The 20,786-nt window shown below is 46.8% G+C and overlaps 1 protein-coding gene across 1 annotated transcript in view; it reads right to left on the bottom strand.

The window, feature by feature from the left end:
• The window catches only part of KIF18A (kinesin family member 18A), a 228,412-nt gene that overhangs the window by 101,051 nt on the left and 106,575 nt on the right, over nucleotides 1-20,786 (bottom strand). Inside the window, exons 6-8 of the mRNA XM_082270833.1 lie at nucleotides 17,744-17,920; nucleotides 13,873-13,947; nucleotides 11,117-11,223 (exon numbers count right to left, since the gene is read on the bottom strand). Of these exons, the coding sequence (XP_082126959.1) occupies nucleotides 11,117-11,223; nucleotides 13,873-13,947; nucleotides 17,744-17,920 (359 nt within the window). The remainder of the gene's footprint in view (nucleotides 1-11,116; nucleotides 11,224-13,872; nucleotides 13,948-17,743; nucleotides 17,921-20,786) is intronic.

Below are 20,786 nucleotides of genomic sequence, written 5' to 3'. Positions count from 1 at the left end.
ACTCCAAAGAGGGGTGGGTGCTGTGTCCATCAATGAACATCAAAGAAATAGATTTTACTGTAAGACAAAATTCCCATTTCCTCTTTCGTTCATTGAAGGACACAGCTCCTGATCTTCCTAACCATTGGGACGTCCCAAAGCAGAGCAAACATTAAGGGGGGGGGGGGGCAGCAAGATAAAATTCCCAAGGCTAAACCATAGCCAACCAGGTAACAGGAGCTCAACCAAAAACAACTAGAGCCCACCTGAAAAAAAAACATCACACCCTCAAAGAAGACAAGGTCCTCCAAAAAGCAGCCTGCAAAACCTTGCGGCCAAAAGAAGCATTTGCCGATGCCAACACATCCACTTTATAAAATTTTGTGAAAGTGTGCACCGACGACCAGGTGGCCGTCTTGCAAACCTACGTCACTGAAGTCCGATGACAGAAGGCCCAGGAAGCACCGAGCACCCGAGTAGAGTGCTCCTTGACAGGAAAAGGAGGAACCTGACCCTTAACTGATTAGGCCTGAGCCATCGTCTGTCTGAATCATCTGGAAATAGTCTCAGAGGAAAAGGCCAGTCCATTCCGAGGCCCATCCGTGAGCACAAATAGTGAATCTGACTTCCAAAAAGACTCTGTATCTGCCAGGTACACCTGAATTGTCCGAACCACATCCAGGGCATGCAAAGCAATTTCCTTAGGATGTTTTGACCTGGGACACAGGAAAGGCAACACAATGTCTTTGTTCAAATGGAAATCAGAGACAACCTTCGGAAGAAACGATGGACAGAGGCGAGGCCAGTCTGGGGCCACTAAAATAACAAGAATCCCTTCTGCAACAATCCTGCGCAGGAGTCTTGCCAGAAGCTTGAGAGGAGGGAAGGCGTAAATCAGAGGATACTGGCCCCATGGAGCCACCAGCGAGTCTGTAGCGTTCGCCAGAGGATTCTGTGACCCTACCACAAACCTCTGCACCTTTTTCTGTTGGGCCCAGACCCCAACAGATCCACCTTGGGGGTGCCCCACCGGAGACAACTGATGAAACACCTCTGGATGAAGGGACCACTCTCCTTGTTCCAACGCCTGCCGACTGAGGTAATCTGCCTGCAAGTATTTCACCCCCGGAATCTGTACCGAGGAAAGGGCTGGAACGATTCGTTCTGCCCACGTTAGAATGCCGGCTACCTCCAGAGATGCCAGGATACTTCTTGTGCCACCTTGATGATTGACATAAACCGCGGCAATGTCCGAATGAATGCGCACTGGACAACCCTAAAGACGAAACCATTTAATGATCACGGCAGTCTGATCGCTCGGAGTTCCAGGACACTGAACGGTAGTCTGGACTCTTCCAGAGTCCAGACACCCTGAGCAGAGTTTCGCCCTAGAACCCCTCCCTACCTGGACAGGCTGGCATCTGTGTTGACCACTGTCCAATACAAAGGGAGAAAGGATTTGCCCTGTCGAAGAGATGGAGAACGAAGCCACCAGAGCAGGAAGCCTTTTGTTTCTCGGCTCAGCCGGATCCGATTGTCCAGAGACTTTGGACACTTGTACCATTTGGCCAAGATCTCCCTTTGCAGGGACCTCGTATGGAACTGTGCAAACGGGACCGCCTTGAAGGTAAAAACCATCAGGGCCAGCACCCGCATGCAAGTCCGGAGGGTCGACCACCTGCTGAACAGCAAGAGATAAATCGCAGCATGCAACTTCTGGAGTTTGTCCAGAGGAAGAAACACTCTGGCTAGAGCAGAGTCCAGAGTCAGACACAGATAGTCCAGTTTCGTGGAAGGAATCAGAGCAGACTTCTGAAAATTCAGAAGCCAGTCGAACGCCCTCAAAGTCTGTATAGTGATGTCCACGTTGTCCATCAGAGCAGTAGGAGACTCTGCTCACAAGAGAAGGTCGTCCAGCACTGATTTCCCACTGACGTAACACCACCAGCACCGGAGCCAACACCTTTGTAAAGACCCGAGGAGCAGAGGCGAGACCAAAGGGTAACACCACAAACTGCTAATGCCCCTCTCCCACAGCAAAGCAGAGGAAGCATTGGTGACAGACACATACTGGAATGTGTAAGTAAGAATCCTTAGATGTCTATAGAGGCAAGGAAAGCCCCCTGATGCAAGGATGCCACCACCATGTGAACAGACTTCACTCTGAACTTCTGTACCCACACAAGGCAGTTCAGGGCCTTGAGATCCAGAATTGAATGCACCCTGCCTTCTTTCTTCGGGACCATGAACAGGTTTGAATAAAACCCTTGAAAATGTTCCGGAGTTGGAACCAGACAATTACCTCTTGAAGGAACAGGTCTTGCACTGACCCGAAGAGGCCTAGGAATCGGTCCAGGGACAAACGCACATTAGAAGAAAAGAACCTCTCAGGAAGGTAAGAATGAAACTCGATCTTGTAGCCGGACTGTATCACTTAGTGCAGTGGTCCTCAACTTCGGTCCTCAGGGCCCACTAACAGGCCAGATTTTAAGTATTACCTTGGGGAGATGCAGACTAGAGTACTGCAATCACTGAGAACCAAATTATATCACCTGGGATGTATTTCAGTTATCTTGCAAACCTGGCCTGTTAGTGGGCCCTGTAGGCCAGGGTTGAGGACCACTGACTTAGTGGACCCACTTGTCTTGCACCAAGGAGGTCCACGGGTCAAGAAACCAGCAAAGATGTCCCCCCACCCCAGGCATGGGTGAGGGTGCACCTTCATGCAGAAGGAGCTTTGTCTGCGGGTCTGGAGAACCCCACTTTGGACTTACCAGACCAAGTTCACTTGGATCCTCCCAATAGAGGCTTGAAAGGCTTTGAACCCTTGTCAGCCAACCCAGAGGGAAGAAAAAACTTCCTGTGAGCCCAGAAGGATGGGCCATGTCGGCGACGAGGTTCCTTACCCTTACTAGCATGCAGAAGAAAGGTGCTCTTCCCCCCTGTGAGACTCTTAATCAAGTCATCCAGGGTAGCTCCAAACAGACCATCTCCTTTAAAAGGGAAGACCAGTTAACGCTTTTTTTTTTTTTTTTTTAAAAGAGGTCTGGTCCGCAGAACAACATTTGAGCCACAAAACATGCCTAAAGACCACTGCTGAAACAGAGTCTAGAAATCAGCGGAGCCGCATCCAAAGAGGCATCACAGATGACTGCAGACCCTGAACCAACTGTTTCACCAGCAAAGGCAAGGGGAAGCTACTCTCCCTCCAGGTCACGGCCTAAAAGCTTAGCCCACTCGGTCAGAGTTTGTGACACAAGGGCAATGGTGAAGATTGGTATTAGTGCCGAGCCGGCCACAGTGAACATACTATGGGCCACAGCCTACGCCTTTCTGTCAGCCGGATCCTTTAAAGCCAGCGATTCTTCTATTGTGAATCAAGGTTGCCTTATTCAACCTGGAAACCGGAGGATCCCGCTCCGATGGAACAGTCCACTTCTTAAGGAAAGACTCTTCAAATGGGTCCCTTATTGCGAATCACGCTTTTTTACTACCCCAGCCACCTCTACCCAGGACACAAAGGACTCCAGGACCGCCGTCCGTGCATCAATGGATGGTTGGGACATGGAGGGCCCTGCAGGCTCTGAGAGGGGGTCAGGTCGGCAAATGTGTTCCAAGGACTCCATGAGGAATAACGGTACCCCACAAAAGTGCAAAAAAACACTGCTAAGGGACACCCCCACCATGCTGGTAACACCATCCGGCCGCTAGCCAAAGAGCACCCCCCCCCCCCGAACATGTAGCAGAGAGGGAGCAAACCCCACCAGACTCGCTACCCCACCAGGCAGTCACTGGCAGCATCAGGATCAAAGCACTCCACGTGCGTCAGCCAGGAAGGAAAGAAGCACAGCCCCGACCCAATGCCAAACGCTCGGTCACTGGTGGCGTACCCCTGCCCCAGGAGGTAGCCAGACCACCATACAACCCCAGTATAGGTGGAGGGGGATGGGGGGGGCAGAGAGGGGGATAGAGGAACCACAGGACCATCGGACTCAATGGGGAGGCCCAACGGGAAGAGGGGAACCCAGGAGTCTGACCATTCCAGGGAGGGGCCTGCGTCCACCCCAAAACCCTCCAGGGGGAGAGGGGAATTGCTATTCACCATATCAGGAACCAGGCGAGCACCACTCAAGAAAGAACCTCCTCGCCATCAAAATGGGGGGCTGTTGGCCAGGAGGAATGCTGTGACGCAGGCCGAGACTCGGTCGTATGCTTTTAACTCTCAGGCCAGCCCCTGTCCAATGGGGCTAGGTCGCTGCCGACCTAGCACAGAGGTCTGCGCGTGCTCGCTGGCCAGACTGGAGTGACCACTGGATCTAGATTATCCAGCCCAGTCCGGCAGTTGATTGTAGATCTCACAGGAAAAAACTAGGAGGAAAAAAAAAAATCTATCCAAAAAGGAAAATAATTTCTAGGACCAGAGATCCCAGCAAGGAGATAGGTCCTTACTCCTAACTAGGCAGAAAAAAAACTGAGTACCTATAGCAGAGAAGGGGAGTATACCTCCTGGGACTACTCCTGTAGGGGGCAGTATAACCCAATATCCAAGAAGATCAGGAGCTGTGTCCATCAATGAACGAAAGAGAAAAAATCTTGTGAGCCGAGAAGGATGGGACACAACTTTGATGAGAATCCTTGCCCTTACTAGCCTGCCGAAGAAAATTACTCTTCCCCCTCTGTGAGACCCTTAATAAAGTCATCCAGGGTAGCTCCAAAAGGGGCGATTTCCTTGAAAAGAAAGATCAGGTAAGGCTTTTTTAGGAGTCTGGCCCGCAGACCAACATCTTGGGTGTGTTTTTTTGGCTAAGGACCACTGCCGAAACAGAAAGCCTAGCGACTAGGGGAGCCGCATCCAAAGAGGCATCACAGATAAACTGCAGTCCCTGGACCAACTGGTTGGCTAACCCACCAAACGCAGGGGGAGAAGCTGCTCCCCCTCCAGGTCACAGCAGAAAAATTTAGCCCACTCGGTCATAGTTTGCGACACCAGGGCAATGGTGAACACCAGCCTAAGTGCTGAACCAGCCACACAGTGTACATATTGCGGGCCACAGCCTTTGCCTTCCTGTCAGCCGGATACTTAAAGGCCAGAGACTTTTTAACCGGAATCATGGTTGTCTTGTTCAATCTGGAAACCGGAGAGTCCACTATGGGTGAAACAGTTCACTTTTTAAGAAGTGACTCCTAATATGGGTACCGCATAGCAAAACTCTTCGGGACCACAAGGGGACGTTTTTGCCGTCCCTACCCTTAAGCGACAATACTGTCAAAAAAGGAGGGGAAGGAAACCCCTTTGCTGCTCTGGACGGCTTATGAGTACCAAAGGGAACCGGTGCCTCCTCCATCTTTAAAGTCTCAGGCACAGACACATTCAGTACGTCCACCAGCGCTTTTTTGTGCGCAGCTACCGGTGTAGAGGAATCATCCTCACTATCTGAGAATTCAGGGAGCGTGGCCGCAGACCCAGCAGGGTTAGCCACGTCAGCGGTGGCGGAATCAGATTCAGGAGGTGACAGGTGAAGGCAGGGAGTGCTTTTTGCTAGCTCGCCGCCCAAAAAATACCTCCACCGGGACACAAAGGAAACCAGGACCCCTGTCAGTGCTCAATGGATGGTTGGTACCCGGAAGCCCCCGCAGCCTCAGAGGGGGTCAGGTGTGGGAAAATGTGCGCCAAGGACTTCATAAGTCAAAAGGGGGACCCCCACAAAAAAAAGTGCAAAAAACACTGCTAAGGGACACCCCTACCACTCTGGTAGCACCACCCGGTCGCCAGTACCAGAGCACCAATGGATCCTGCAGCAGAGAGGAAAAGGACTCCACCAGACTCACCACTCCACAGAACAAGCACTGGCAGCACCAGGATAATCTGCACTCCACATGCGGCATCCAGGGAATGAAAAGACCCAGGAGTCAGCACCAGGGGATGAGGAGGGGCTCCCACAACCGAAAATAGCCACCCAGAAAGGAGGGGCCCATGTCATTCCCAAGACCCTCAAAGGGAAGAGGGGGGACAACTACTTACCATACCAGGAACCAGTCGGCCATTGCTCCAGACAGAACCTCCTCTCCATCAAAATGGGGGCCTGCCGGCCAGGAGGAGCGCTGCGGTGCAGGCCAAAACCCGGTCGTATGCGACCTCGCAAGGAATTTAACTCGCAGGCCAGCCCCGTCCAGTGGGGCTATGTCACGGCTAACCTAGCGCGGAGCTGAGGTCTGCACATGCTCACTGGCCAGACTGGGGTGACCACTGGATCTAGATTATCCAGCCCGTCGCCTAGTCCGGCAGTTGATTGTAGATCTTGCAGGGAAAAAATTGAAAAATGTTTCTAAAAAGGAAAAAAATTGCCAGGACAAAATATCCCAGCAGGGAACTAGGTCCTTGCTTCAGACTAGGCAGAAATAAAATGGAGTACCTATAGCAGAGGGTGGGGGGGTTTGGAGTATACCTCCCGGGACAGCACATATGCGTAGTCAAGTCTTTTTTATGCCTTGTGTCCTACTCCTGTAGGGGCAGTATAACCCAATGGTTATGAAGAAAAGGAGCTGAAAGAGAAAAATAATTTTAAGCAAATGGAATACTGTCTTACCTGTACAATCCTTTTCTTGGGAGTACATCACAGGACCCAGAGGAGTTAATATACATAACTACTTGGGTTATGCCTGCCACCTTCACATGATTGGGGACAAGCCAAAAAAGGCAGAAATTCCTGCTCAGGTATAACTCTCGCACCACAGCCAATCCCCTGTTTTGTAGAAGGCAATGAAGAACAGAAAAAAGGGGGGGGCAGGGGAGTATCTCTGTGTCCTGTGATGTTCTCCATGAAAGAGATTTTACAAGTAATCCAAAAATCCTAGAAGCGGGGGGAGCCCACTACAAAGCCACCTGTAATACCCTCCGCCATAACTGACATCCCCAAAGGTATACACATTTACTGTACCTGGTAGAACTTTAGAGACGTGTGAAGAAATGGCCAGGTGGCAGCCTTACGAACAGGAACAACAGAAGCTTGATGAATATCCCAGAAAGCACCCTGGAGAATCAAGTAGCAGCCTGACCCATGCAAGGTTCCTCAAACAGAACAAGCAGGGAATCAGACTAGCAAATTAAGCTGCAGACTAAAGATAAACTGCTTGAAAAACATACCAGGAGTGAAGAACCTTTTCCTTAAGAGGTTTAGGGTACAGAAAAAAAAAAAAAAAAAAAAAACCCCACAATGTTATGATTCAGGTAGGAAAGAACTGAGGCATCAACTCCACCTTTCTTTGGTGAACATGCAGCAAAGAACAGCCAACTCGGATACCATGAGAGCCAAATTAATGGCCACCAAAAAGATAACCTTTGACATATGTAGCAACTAGGGAATTCTTTTTAAGAGGTTCAATGGGAGAAGACTTCAAAACAGACAAAATGAAATAAAGGTTCCACAAGGGGAGCTAAACAGCCAAAACAATACGTGATATCCTGCACAAAGGCTTTACCCATGCATGAGATATAATAGGTCTCTAAAATAGAACGGCCAAGGCAGATATCAGTCCTTTTTTGCTACTGAAGACCATAGACATCTCCAAACCAGACTGGAAAAAAGTGAAAATACGCCTTACAAATTGTCAGGGATGGCGCTTATGAGCCCCATTACCAGGTGAAATAGGCCTTCCGCGATGGTACTCCTTCCTGGAGGTCGACTTTCTAGCTTTAAAAGCGGTAGTAAACTCAAATTTAATACTTCTTCCTACAGGTAAACTCAAAATAAGCCTTGCCAGCAGGTACCATGAAAATCTCCTAAACTTGCGCAGATTAGGAAATATTCACAACAGCTTTAGTTGATGACGTCACCTCTGCATAGTATGCTCTGCATTTAGGAAGACTGGGCAAATACAGGAATACAGGAATGCTGGGAACAGAGACAGCACAGGGAGACATCACCTAGGGACACCAGCTAAAAATGTAGACTTTAAAAGGGAAATAAAAAACACACACAAAACTGACAAGGCAGACAGCATGATTAAGTCCACCAGAGCTGTTGCCTGTGAATTGAATGTTCATTTCTCTACCAAAAGCCAGCTCCAAAAGGCGTTTCAGATAATTTGGCAGTACATCCAACCGGCCTCACAACCGCAGACCACGTGTAACCACACCAGCACAGGATCTCCACAATCGTTTGAGACAGCCACCCGGAAAACTGCTTCAACAATCTGTTTTCATAACCAAAGAATTTCTGCAAAAACTGTCAGAAACAGTTTCAGGGAAGCTCATCTGCATGCTCGTCATCCTCATCTGGGTCTCGACTTGACTGCAGTTTGTCATCGTAACCTACTTGAGTGGGCAAATGCTCACATTCTATGGCATCTGGCACTTTGAAGAGGTGTTCTCTTCATGGATGAATCCCGGTTTTCACTGTACAGGGAAGATGGCAGACAGTGTGTATGGCGTTGTGTGGGTGAGCGGTTTGCGGATGTCAACGTTATAGATCGAGTGGCCCATGGTGGAGAAGGGGTTAGGGGGGTATGGGCAGGCATAGGTTATGGACAACGAACACAGGTGTATTTTATGATGGTATTTTGCATGCAAAGAGATACCGTGATGAGATCCTGAGGCCCATTGTTGCGCCATTCATCCATGACCATCACCTCATGTTGCAGCATGATAATGCATGGTCCTATGTTGCAAGGATCTGTATAAAATTCCTGAAAGCTGAAAACATCCCAGTTCTTTCATGGCCAGCATAGTCACCAGGCATGTCACCCATTTAGCATGTTTGGGATGCTCTGGATCGGCGTATACGACAGCGTGTTCCAGGTCCTGCCAATATCCAGTAACTTCGCACAGCCAATGAAGAGGATTAGACCAACATTCCACAATCAGCAACCTGATCAACTCTATGCAAAGGAGATGTGTTGCACTGCATGAGGGCAAATGGTGGTCACATCAGATACTGACTGGTTTTCAGGCCCCCCCCAATACAGGAAAAACTGCACATTTTAGAGTGGTCTTTATTGTGGTCAGCCATCTTGATATGCCACACCTGTGAGGTGGATGGATGGATTATCTCAGCAAAGGAGAAGTGCTCACTAACACAGAGCCAGATTCGCCAACAATATTTGAGAGAAATTAGCCCTTGCATGCCATTTCTCTGCAGTTTACACCATATTGGCTTTCCTGTCAACCGGATCTTTAAAGGCCAAGGACTCCTCAACCAGAAGGTAGCTTTATTTAACCTGGAAACCGGTGAATCTACTGCAGGTGGGAGCATCCACTTTTATGCAGGGAATCCTTATAAGGATACGATATAGCAACACTTAGGGGTTTTGGACAACCCCACTGTTATGTGACCATGTTGTCAAAAGTAAGCGGGAAAGGGGAATATCCCTGCCACAGTGGAGAACCTGTGGTGCCAAAAGGGACCGGCGCCTGCGATGCAGCATCTCCGCCACATTTAAAATGTTTCGCTCTGAAACAATCAGTGCATCCACCAGCGCCTTTTTATGCACGGCTAGAGGAGCAGAGGAAACATCCTCACTGTCTAAACACTCCGGATGTGTGGGTGACTCATGCCTGCAGTGGCCAAAAACAGATTCAGGATCTGATGGACAGATGAGGCAGGGGAGGGTGGTGGACGCTATATACTAAGGTCCCCCGAAAAAACAATCAGGGGAGGGCCGCCAAGCAAAGCAAAGGGGATGCCGACCCAGGGTTCACGAATGGACCACCTACTGAACCCTTCAAAAAAACGAGGGGATCGGCCTCCGAGACCCTCCATAGGAGGCCCACAGAATAGGAAATAGCCCCCTTAAAAAGGGAGCCGTACACCGTGACATGGACGATCAGGCAGGGTATCCTGATGTTCACGCAGCACTAAAAGGGATAGGTGCCCTCCACAATAATGGTGGCATGGTTGCCATCAAAAGTTAAACTGCCCCTACAGCACCATGCCTTCCAAGGGAGGTGCCAAGCTGGCCACATGGCCTAGTAGGCCACATGCTGTGGCCTCAATTTGTGTGGAGGCCCAGTCAAGTGCACGCATCTCATCCAGGTTTACTGGGGCTAACCCCCCCCCCCCCCGGCTAACCCCCCCCCCCCCCAGAGGCAGACTTAGCCACATGGCCTAGAAGGCCGCAAGCCGTGGCCTAAATTTTTGTAGATGCCCAGCCACCAGGGCGCAAGCCGACCACCAAGGGGCAGCGGAGGGGAGGGTGGATGCACAAACTGAGGGTAGTGGCTTCAGGCCCACAGAGCTCCCGACCAGTAGGCCGCAAAGCCTCGGCCTAAATTTGGGGCCGGATTCGGCCGCGTGAGGAGTTTTGCGGCCGACCTAGCAAGGAGCAGAGGCCTCCGCGGGCTCACTGGCCAGACTGTGGGGATCCTCTGGATCTAGATTATCCAGTTCGTCAGTTGATAGTAGATTCTCAAGAAAAAAAAATAACAAAAATAGGAAAAAAATCCTGAGTCCGTCAATGAACAAAAGAGAAATCACAAAAACCAAACCAGTGATCCAAAAAAATCTAATAAATAGTGCAAAGTCCAATGAAATCCCCTGGCCCAAGGATTGGGGCTCGCCTGATACCCCTGATAGGAGCCAACCTGAATTTTGTAACCGAGATCTGCTGTCTCTTGGCTTCTGGCTGGGCCCTCTTACCCCTCGACAAGACCTCTGTATCGTGGCTTCTGGCTGGGGACCCCTCACCCGGAGTTGAACCTTCGGTCTCCAAATTGGAAGCTGTCTCCAAACTGGAAGCTCTGAACTTATATCCGATAGGAGTATGTAATGACCATTCACACCTATGTAGTCAGCCAGGCTGCAAGCTTCTAACAAAACCCAGACACAGATTTAAAAGTTCTGATCCAGAATTACATAATCTGGAGAAAACCAAAAAATACTGCTTTCTCCACTCAAATGACAGTTCTGCACCTCGCAATAACTGAATCCGGTGTAACCTTTTATTCTTACAGTGGCAGAGCGTGTGTGTGTGTGTGTGTGTGTAATGTTGCTTTATTAATATGTAAACGCTTATCTGTTTACAGCTTGGCCACAGGTTCGCTTTAAGCTTGATCAGACAACTACACAGGCTTCCATTTCCGGATTAAAAAAGGAAACTTCTTTTGAGAAATTTTTGAGAAAGTCAGCTGACTCATATTTACCGCTTAGTTTCGGGCCGTTCCGGTCTCACAAGCAGTGCATTGTGCTTAGATTGTTCGCAAACCTTTTGCTCCTCATAGGTCTTCAACTTCTCTTTCAACATTGCAATCTAAAAATAAACAGGAAACAGCAGAAAAATCTAAAAATTGTTCAGTATCTAAGCTCTTAAATTGTGAAACTTGGCTTATGCAAATTGCTCATAACGGTTATAGATTTTTATTCACAAGAATCATATTATGACCATATTTGGTAACTACTATGAGCCCTTTCACACCTAAATACAGTCCCAAGCAACTGTTATCAGCGTTTTCAAAGTAAGGACCCTTTCACACTTGTGCGACCTAAAAGTCACGCAATTTTGGGTCACGATTTTGACTGGACTTGAAGCAATGCCTTTGGACCTCAAAACGCATCAAAGTCTGACCAAAGTAGTGCAGTTGCAACTTGAAGTCGCACAGATATCAATGGTATTTATTGGAAATCATTAAGTACGACTTATCATGTGCCTTTGCAGTCCCAATTCGCACAAGTGTAAAAGGGGCTTAAGCCAACTTGAATTTGCCAAGTCTATTTTTACAGATACCTGGATGACAATAGTGTTGGGTGAGGCATCTTGTGTTACTAATACAGTATATCACAAAAGGGAGTACAGCCCCCCCTACATCTGACGATCTGAAAACAGGAGCCCGTTGTAAAATTGTTGGTTGAACAGCAACTGCATGCAAACCAGTGCCGCCACTGCCCCTGTGTTCCAACAGCAGTGATATCTTTCATTGCTGGCTGTAACTCCTCCCCAACTAAAGCCTAAAAATATGGGTATTCGCAAGGTTGGGGAGGAGGTCTAGGTTACAGCCAGTACTGAATCCCACCACTTCTTACTACCACTCAGTCATGTGTTCCATTCTCATCAGTTTACACTGCAGCCTGCTAATCAGGAAAGACAGCAGAAACTGTCAGCTTGTGTTCTGAATGAGAGTCCCTTTCTCCAGCTGCAATCAATCACAAAAAACACAATCTAACACCACAAGCCAGGTACTACACTAAGCGGTCTCAGAAAAATGTCATAGCTGCTGTGTACTATTGTCACTGTCTTTTTGTGCAAGCCATTTTCTCAAGCTGCAATCATTCACAACACAAGCAAACGGTTTACACTTTTTGCCCTCGTGCAGCGATTAGGAAACAGCATTGCACAGTTCTGTCAGCTTAGGAGGTTAGGAAGGTGGGGGCTGTACAGACTCTCTGTAAACTGCCTGGCATTCACCCTCTCCTCTTGAGCCAATACTCAAATCCATCTTGGTTTATCTGTGTTGTCAGATAGCTAGGCGAATGGGCTATTCAACAATACAGCTCAGCAACCGCTGCTCAGATGTACAGGGGACAAGTGCTTTGTATCCAGGATTCCCTGCAGAGGGGGGGGGGGGTTAAAATCTTTAAGATCCTCTGGTGATAGATCTTGAAAAGTGGTACTAAACCCACAACAGTAAAATCCGTCTGTATATGCAGTAAAGCATGCTCGTTATACTCATTTTGGAACCTAAGGGGTTAATCCTCTGCATTGTGTATAAAGGCTGTGCGATCCTGTCTCTCTGATCCTCCCCTTCTTTAACTGTCCCCAATCCATCTCCCGATAGAACAAAGCATTAGGAGTCAGACTGTACACGCTCAGTTTGGTGTGTATTGCTAGAGGTTTTTTTTTCTTCCTCTTGGGAGAGTGCATGTGATCAGCACTGTCCAGACAGGTAAGGGGAGAATGAAAACTACTACAAGTTTTAGGCAGACACTGATACAAGTCACAAGACTACTCCAACTGCTGATGAGAAAAGGTATTTAGCAGTTAATCTTTACTAAAACTATTGCATTTCCATGTTCTGTGTACTGTGGGAGACCAGTGAATGCAGGGTCCTGGGTTTTGGAACACTTTAGGTTAGGGATATAAATGTTAGGTTTACTTTTTAGGTTAAGGCAAAGTGTAATTTTCAGGGTTATGTTAAAAAGCTTGGGATGGGTATTTGTTTTTTAGAGTTTAGTGTAAAGGAAGCCTAATAGCCATGGAGTATAAGGGGGACACTTAAATTATTGGCACCAAAATGATTGCCCCAGTAAGCACTTGGCACCAGTTTAAAAAAAGAACACTGAAATTTAGGTAGTACCGTATTTTCCGGCGTATATAACGACGACCCCCTATTACATGATCTACCGGTAATACTTATACTTCGGTTACCTTGGAGATATTCTACTCGGTGTATAAGACGACCTCCCATTTTTGGGGGATTTTTTTGAGGTTCAAAAGTAGTCTTATACGCCAGAAAAATACAGTAGTTTGATCCCATTCCTGTTCTGAGTCCTATACTAACTAGCCTGTAGAGAACAGGAGAATACGTACCTAATATAAGGGCGCTCCTGACCACTCAAGTGATAGGCTCCCAGTGTCAGTTTCAGATGAGAGGAGAGTTCACCAACAACGGCTGCAGTACCGGAGTGATAGCGTCACCTATAGCCTTTTTATATAACACCCATTGTTGACCATAACTTCTTTCCCCTGAAGTTGGTGCTGAGAGCCGATCACATGACCGGACCAGGAAGCTCTTAGAATAGGTAAGTGTACACATCTTTCCTCTACAGGCTAGTAATTTACGTATAGGACTTAAAATGGGGGTAGGAGCAGGTTTAAAATTAGATTGGAGTAGACCGGACATCCATTTTAAATAACTTTTTATTCTAAATACCCAGATATAAGTATGAAAGTTTACAGACATACCTCCTTTTTCTGCTGCTCACAAATCTTAACATACTGACTGATGTGACTGTCCAGACTAACCACATTACTCTTCACCTGTTAACACAAAATAAAATTGTAAGTGTATATCAAAGCAAAAATAAACAAACATACAGTACAAGCTTTGCAATGTGTACAGTCCCAAGTGTTTTATCCCTTTAAATGCCCTGAAAATACAACAAAAAATGAAAAGATTTGACATAGAAGTAGAATCCCTTTCGTGTAATATAGTACAGGCTAAAGGCTTTTGATTCATTACGACATACAGCTTACCTCAAGTGACTGGACACTGGCAAAAAAATTAAGATGCAGGGCCATTCCCCTAATAACCCTTGCCACTCCTAGCTAGCCTAAGTTTTGTGGCAGGCAATACGGTGATGACAATATGGGGAAGGACCTGTGTCCCACACTACACTTCATGAAATGGATTTTACTGGCAAGTCAAAATTGCTATTTTCTCAGTTGAAAAATATGGGGCAAAGGCTCTTTAATGATTAAAACTGGGATGTCCAAAAGGTGTCTGTGGTGTGAGCAACACAGTAACAACTCCAACAGGCCCACAGAGCAAGGCTCGACAGACACAGAAATCCGCTTGTAGAACCAAATGCCTGAAGAAGGCCTGAACAGCCACTTTAGTAGAACCTAAATGTTTAAAAGATGACCAAGTGACAGCCTTGAAAATCTGAAAAACAGAGGCTACAACGGTCAAGAAGCATGAGCAAGGTGACTTATGAGAGAAGGGAGGAAACCTAGCCTTCAAGTTATTGACTTGAATAATGTGTTTGACCCATGTAGAGCGAGTGGAGCAGGAAACTCCCTGCCTAGAACTGTTAAGAAGCACAGAGAGGGAATCCATTTGCCTAAGGCCCTTTTCACACCTAAGCATTTTGCGACTTAAGGAGGGAGGGGAATGCCTTCCTGTTAAGCACTTTAACCACTGACACCTACATAACACTTAAGAGGCAAGGTGGCACTGCTGTGCCGGATCACGTACCTAGTACACTATCCGACACTTAAAGGTCTGGGGTGCGCATGCACACTGCCAGCAGGAGCTTATTTGCAGGCTCTAGGTCTGCCAGCACCCACCTATCATCCAGCACAGAGGCAGAAGGACGATCTGTTTATGTAAAAAAAGGCAGATCCCTGCTCTATCAGTAGTAAGGAATGGAACATATGTTCCTGCAAAGAAGGGACATGGATCCATGCCTTCCACTAGTAAAAACACCTCCCACAGCAAACAAACACTAGCTAGGCACACAGTTAACCCTTTGATCCCCCATTTAAAATGGAACGGGGATGAACCCCAAGAGACTCACGCCACACAATGTACGCCTTTCTAGCGCGATGGTAAAGTATTCCTAGAGGTATATTTTTTAGTCTTTTACAACATGGGAATCACCGATTCAGACAACCCCCTATCCTGCAACACTTGGCCTTCAACAGCCAAGCCGTTAAAGCCAGCGACTGTAAAGCAGGATGGAAGATTGGCCCCTGGGCCAATAAATCTTCTCTGAGAGAAGGCCTCCAAGTGAATCGGCGACCAGCCGTACCAGATCGGAGAGGCCAGTCTGGAGCCACTAGGATGACCATATCCCTTCTGCCTCGATCTTTCACAGGAGATTTGGCAGAAATTTAAGTGGGGGAAAGGCGTATATCAGAAGATACTGGCCCCAAGGAGACACCAGTGCATCTGTGATGTCAGCCAGAGGATCCCAAGACCTTGCCACAATTCTCTGCACCTTTCTGTTGAGACGAAGATCCACGAGGGTTTATGGAAGATCCACGGTGACCCTAGTGGCGCTGGGGAGAAGGAGGGGAACCTAGGGGTCCCACCGTACCAGGGAGGGGCCCACGTCCAACCCAAAACCCTCAAGGGGGACAGGGGGACAACTACTTAACATACCATGGAACCGGGTGAACACCACTCCGGACAGATCACCGCTCAACTGGAATGGGGGTGCTGTCGGCCAGGAGAAACGCTGCGACTCAGGCCACGACCAGGTCGTAAACTTGGATCGCGCTCGCTGGCCAGACTGGTGAGACCGTAAGTATCTAGGATATCCAGTGCATCTCCCAGTCGAGCAGTTGACTGTCGTTCTCACATGAACAGAAAATAATAAAAGAAAGAAATTCCATTTAAAAAGGAAAAAAATGCCAGGACGAGAGATCCCAGCAAGGAACCAGGTCCTTACTCCTGACTAAAAAAAACTGAAGTCCTATAGCAGGAAGTGGGAAGTATATCCCCTAAGACTGCCCTAGGGCCATAATTAAACTGGTTTCCGCCTAGTCCTACTCCTATGGAGAGCAGCATAACTCAAGGGTCCAAGATGATATGGAGCGGTGTCCGTCAACGAGAGACATGTGGAAAATTTCAAGGGGAATGAATACTTTTTCAAGGCACTGTACATGGTACAATAGAGACGTCAAGAATATTAAATATTAGCACACAATGTCCTTTAAGACTTTTTCCCAGTGGAGCAGAGAAGATTATGTCCATTCACATAGGACACTTTTACAAAATTTGAGGCATGATGATAGTTGGACAGGTTATCCTGGTCTGCCCTACAGATTGTGTGTTGGCCAGTGTCCACTACATCTGTAGTTCGCAATATAACCTGCAAATCTAATTTCTGGTGTCTCTCAATTGATGAGACAAAAAAAAAAATTATCGATCAGATGTACAGCATTTCTGCGGACTATGTTTTGAGCGCTGTCTGCCCTGCCTAGTGTCTTTTGCTAAACTACTTACTGTTACCTCTCTCAAATCTCTAAAACCTAGAGGCTATTCAATCTTTAGTCCAAGATAACAACTAAAATGGCTCTTTGAGAAAAAAGTGGGAGCATGCAGAAGACACATGACAGCTCTGAATTCCTGACATAGTTTTTTATGCACTTACCAAAGAGACAAAAAAAATGCTTCCAATGATATTTTAAACAGAACAAAAGACAGCAAATAAGAGTTTATGGATTGGGTTTATGTGCAACTAAACATTCTCAAATTGCTGTCTGGCTCAACAGGATCCACCTAACAGTTTGTGTTCTCATAGGACCAAGTCATGAGAAAAATATGCAAGCTGCCATTAATGACTTCTCCTAAAAATTCTGTCTGGAATACTGAACCTTAGGCTTAAGTCACTGACCAACACAAGCATAGAGTGGGACATTTAAAGAATATGTTAGCCAAACATTTCATATTCCTGATGTGTCTGTTGAACCACTTACTTGTGTTAAAAAGTAGCCTGTCCTCTTAGTATTGCTTTCTTTGCATAAAATACCTGGTGATCCTGACAGTCCCCCTGCTTTCCAACTTCAAACTAACCACACTAGGCATGAAAGAACATCCCTTGTAGTATGGTCCGTTTTCTGGCTGTATTGCGAGAACAGTCTGCCAGTCCTCCAATGGTCAGACTTCTGCTGACACCAGCTCGCCGAGAACAGAAATGACATGATCTCACATAAAAAAAAACTATTACTGTTTTTATAGATACACAAATGTTGTGCCTTTCCTTTTTATTTCAAGCTGATTGGGTTGTTTTACAAGGTAAGTGTTCACATGTACGTAAACTTTTGTTTCTCCTGATCTGCATACTGGTCTTTGAATAACACTGGTATCAATAGGTCAGTGTAGCAGCCAAGCAATAGCTGTTTTTGAAGGTGGTCAGCAATCGCAACCTTTGTATTTTTTTAATGGACAACCAACTCCAAAAGCTAACATAGTAACAAAGCTGGGTCAACCTCAATACTCAAATCTGCCACAAATGAAAATGGTAGGATGTTGGTCATCTTCCTGTTCACTATATTGACCCCTGCAAAAGAAAAATGAGTACAGGATCGACCAAAGCAATTTACTTACAGAAGATTTTATTTCTTTCGCTCTATTGGCATACTTGAGAGTGTTGTATGTATCATCATAGGTCAGTGAAGAAGGACTAACAGCAGCAATCATGATGGTGCGACAGTTCCCACCCAGGGAATCCTTTAGTAGCCGTGTAAGCTTGCTGTTTCGGTAAGGTATATGTTGTTTCTTTGTCTAAAGGAAACAAAACCGGTAATAATATAAACAAAATATTTGGAAATAGCATATAATTGATTTCAGCATATAAATAAGCCCTGGTTCACTAATGGGATGCAGGAAACGCATAAGATTCTCACAAACGCAGATGAAATCAATCATACCAGACTCAGAAACTTGAGTGTCAGAAGTAGTCCATACGAATGTCCATTGTCCTTTTAGGATGACGGCTGACGCGTTTCGAGGCATGCGCCTCTTCCTCAGAGCCACTCTGAGGATATGATTGATTTCATCTGCGTTTGTGAGTAGCCATTTTTATGTTACAACAATAAAGCCATTATTGAGGATAATGCGCTAGGTCGGTGCGCCCTTTTTTGTGTTATTTGTTTGCAGTACTGTTGGACTGCCCCAGTTCTTTAAGGCAGCAAGACCATAGCCATCCGAGACGCCTTTTGCAAAGTCCTGTGGGAAGAGCAATCGGGGAGCCTCGTTTTCTGAGCGCAGGAGAAAGGTGGTTCTTTCACCTTATTTTGTTTTGAGCAGTCAATGTTAGATTACCGACACCTCAAAACAAAATTGCAAAACGCAATGCAATTGCCAGAATCAATTCAGGTGCAGGGGGAAAGGGTCCTGCACCATTTTGGAGCAAATGCGATGCGACTTGAGCCATACAAAATGTGCGAATCATGTGATGTCTGTAACGCACAAGTGTGTACCCAGGCTTAAGCTAAATGTCAAGGAAATGTACAGACAAACGTTCATGCAGCTCTTTTTTTTGTGTGCAGTATATAGCAAAAGTACCAGGTTTCTTTTGCTTAGCTCCTTGTAATCTCCTGTACAATACAGCTCATATTGCTAGAGGGAGGCCAAGTGCCAGGAGTCCTTATATTCAGCTGAGATGCATACATGCACACACAAAACAATAGAAAAGAAACAAGAGCAGACTTATCAGGGAGACATCAGCCTGCTGCTATTCCTTCACTGTCCAATGGGCAGGGTGGTGTCTGCAGTGTATTTGTCACAGAGACCGTGTGTAATGCACCACCAGCCACACTGTGGGAAAAAAAAAAAAAAAAAAAAAACACAACTTTTATATTAGTTGACCAATAACTCCAAACAGTAATGGTATAACTGCTTGAATTGTATTAGGCCTCTTGCACACGATAGTCCTGTTTGAGCATCTACTTTTTCAGCCGTTTTTTTTTTTTAATGTATTTGCGCATATTTCCGCGCAAATGCGCAAAAACCTAATCTTGCATTTTTGTTCTGCACAATATGTAAATGGATATTTACACATATTTGTAAGCATTTGGGCATGAGGCGTAAATTACTGACCAAAAAATGGGATTTTTGTCTTACCGAAAAATCAATTTCTCGGATGTTCATTGACGGACACAACTCCTGTTCTTCATAACCATTGGGTTATACTGCCCCCTACAGGAGTAGGTCACTAGGCAGAGAAAGAATCTGGCTATGCCTATAAGCAGTCCAAGGGGGTATACTTCCTCTCTCTGCTGTAGGTACCCTCTCTCTGCAATAGGTAAAATAATTTTCTCTGATGTTTATTGACAGACACAGCTCCATATCTTCTTTGACTCAGGGGTTATGCTGCTCTGCATAGGAGTAGAACTAGGTGGAAACAAAACTTTACTGCGCCTCTAGGGCCGTCCTAGGAGGTATACTTCCCACTTCCCGCTAAAGGACTTCAGTTTGTAACAAGCAGTGTCGGAAGAATACATAACTCAACTCAGAGGGGTGAGTGCTGTGTCCGTTAATGATCAAAGAAAAGGGTTTTACGGTAAGACAAAAATCCATTTCTCTCATTCATTCATTGACAGACACGGCTCCATATCTTCTTTAACTCTGGGGATGTGACAAAGCAGTGCCAACATGAGGAGTGGGAAAAAACCCAGCAATGCACACAATTCCCAAAAAGGGCTAAACATAGTCAACCAGGTAAGCCAGAAGCTCAACCAGGAACAACTGGCGCTCAACCCCCAGAAAGAATACACCCTCAAGGGGCAGAAGTCTCTAAAACAGCGGCCTACAAAACCTTGCGGCCGAACACAGCATTTGCAGATGCTAGGACAGCCACCTTGTAAAACTTGGTGAATGTATGCACAGACTACCCATGTGGCCGCCTTGCACACCTGAACAACTAATGCCTGATGACGGAAGGCCCAGGAGGCACTGAGCACCCTTGTAGAATGCGTCTTAACAGGGAAAGGAGGATCCTGACTCTTAATATAATAGGCCTGCACCATCGTCTGCCTGATCCATCTGGAAAAAGACGCAGCCGATGTGGCCTGCCACTTACGAGATTCATCCGTAAGGACAAACAAGGAATCCAATTTCCACATAGATTCAGTCGCCGCCAGGTATACCCTAATTGCCCGAACCACATCCAGGGAATGCAAAGCAATTTCTTTAAGGTGTCAGCGTAGGGCACAAGGAAGGCAACACAATGTCTTTAAGTGGAAATCAGAGATGACCTTAGGAAGGAACGACTGACCAGGGACATAGCACCATTTTGTCCCTCTGAACCACCAGGTAAGGTGACCAAGAGGAAGCTTCCAAAGAACATTGGCGACCGGGCAAATGCAGGGGGGAGCGGTTTTTCCTCCAAGTCACGGCGTAAAAGCTTAGCCCACTCGATCAGAATTTGCGACACCAGGGCAATGGTGAATACCGGCCTCAGTGCCGAACCAGCCAGAGTGTACATATTGCGGGCCACAGCCTCTGCCTTCCTGTCAGCCGGATCCTTAAAGGCCCATGGACTCTTCCACCGGAATCATGGTTGCCTTGTTCAATCTGGAAACCGGAGGGTCCACCACCGGTAGAACAGTCAAATTCTTAATAAGGGACTCCTCATAGGGGTAACGCC

The sequence above is a fragment of the Pelophylax lessonae genome (assembly GCF_965119305.1).
Source record: "Pelophylax lessonae genome assembly, chromosome: 10".
Lineage (NCBI taxonomy): Eukaryota > Metazoa > Chordata > Amphibia > Anura > Ranidae > Pelophylax > Pelophylax lessonae.
This window is presented reverse-complemented; position numbering and strand designations above follow the sequence as displayed.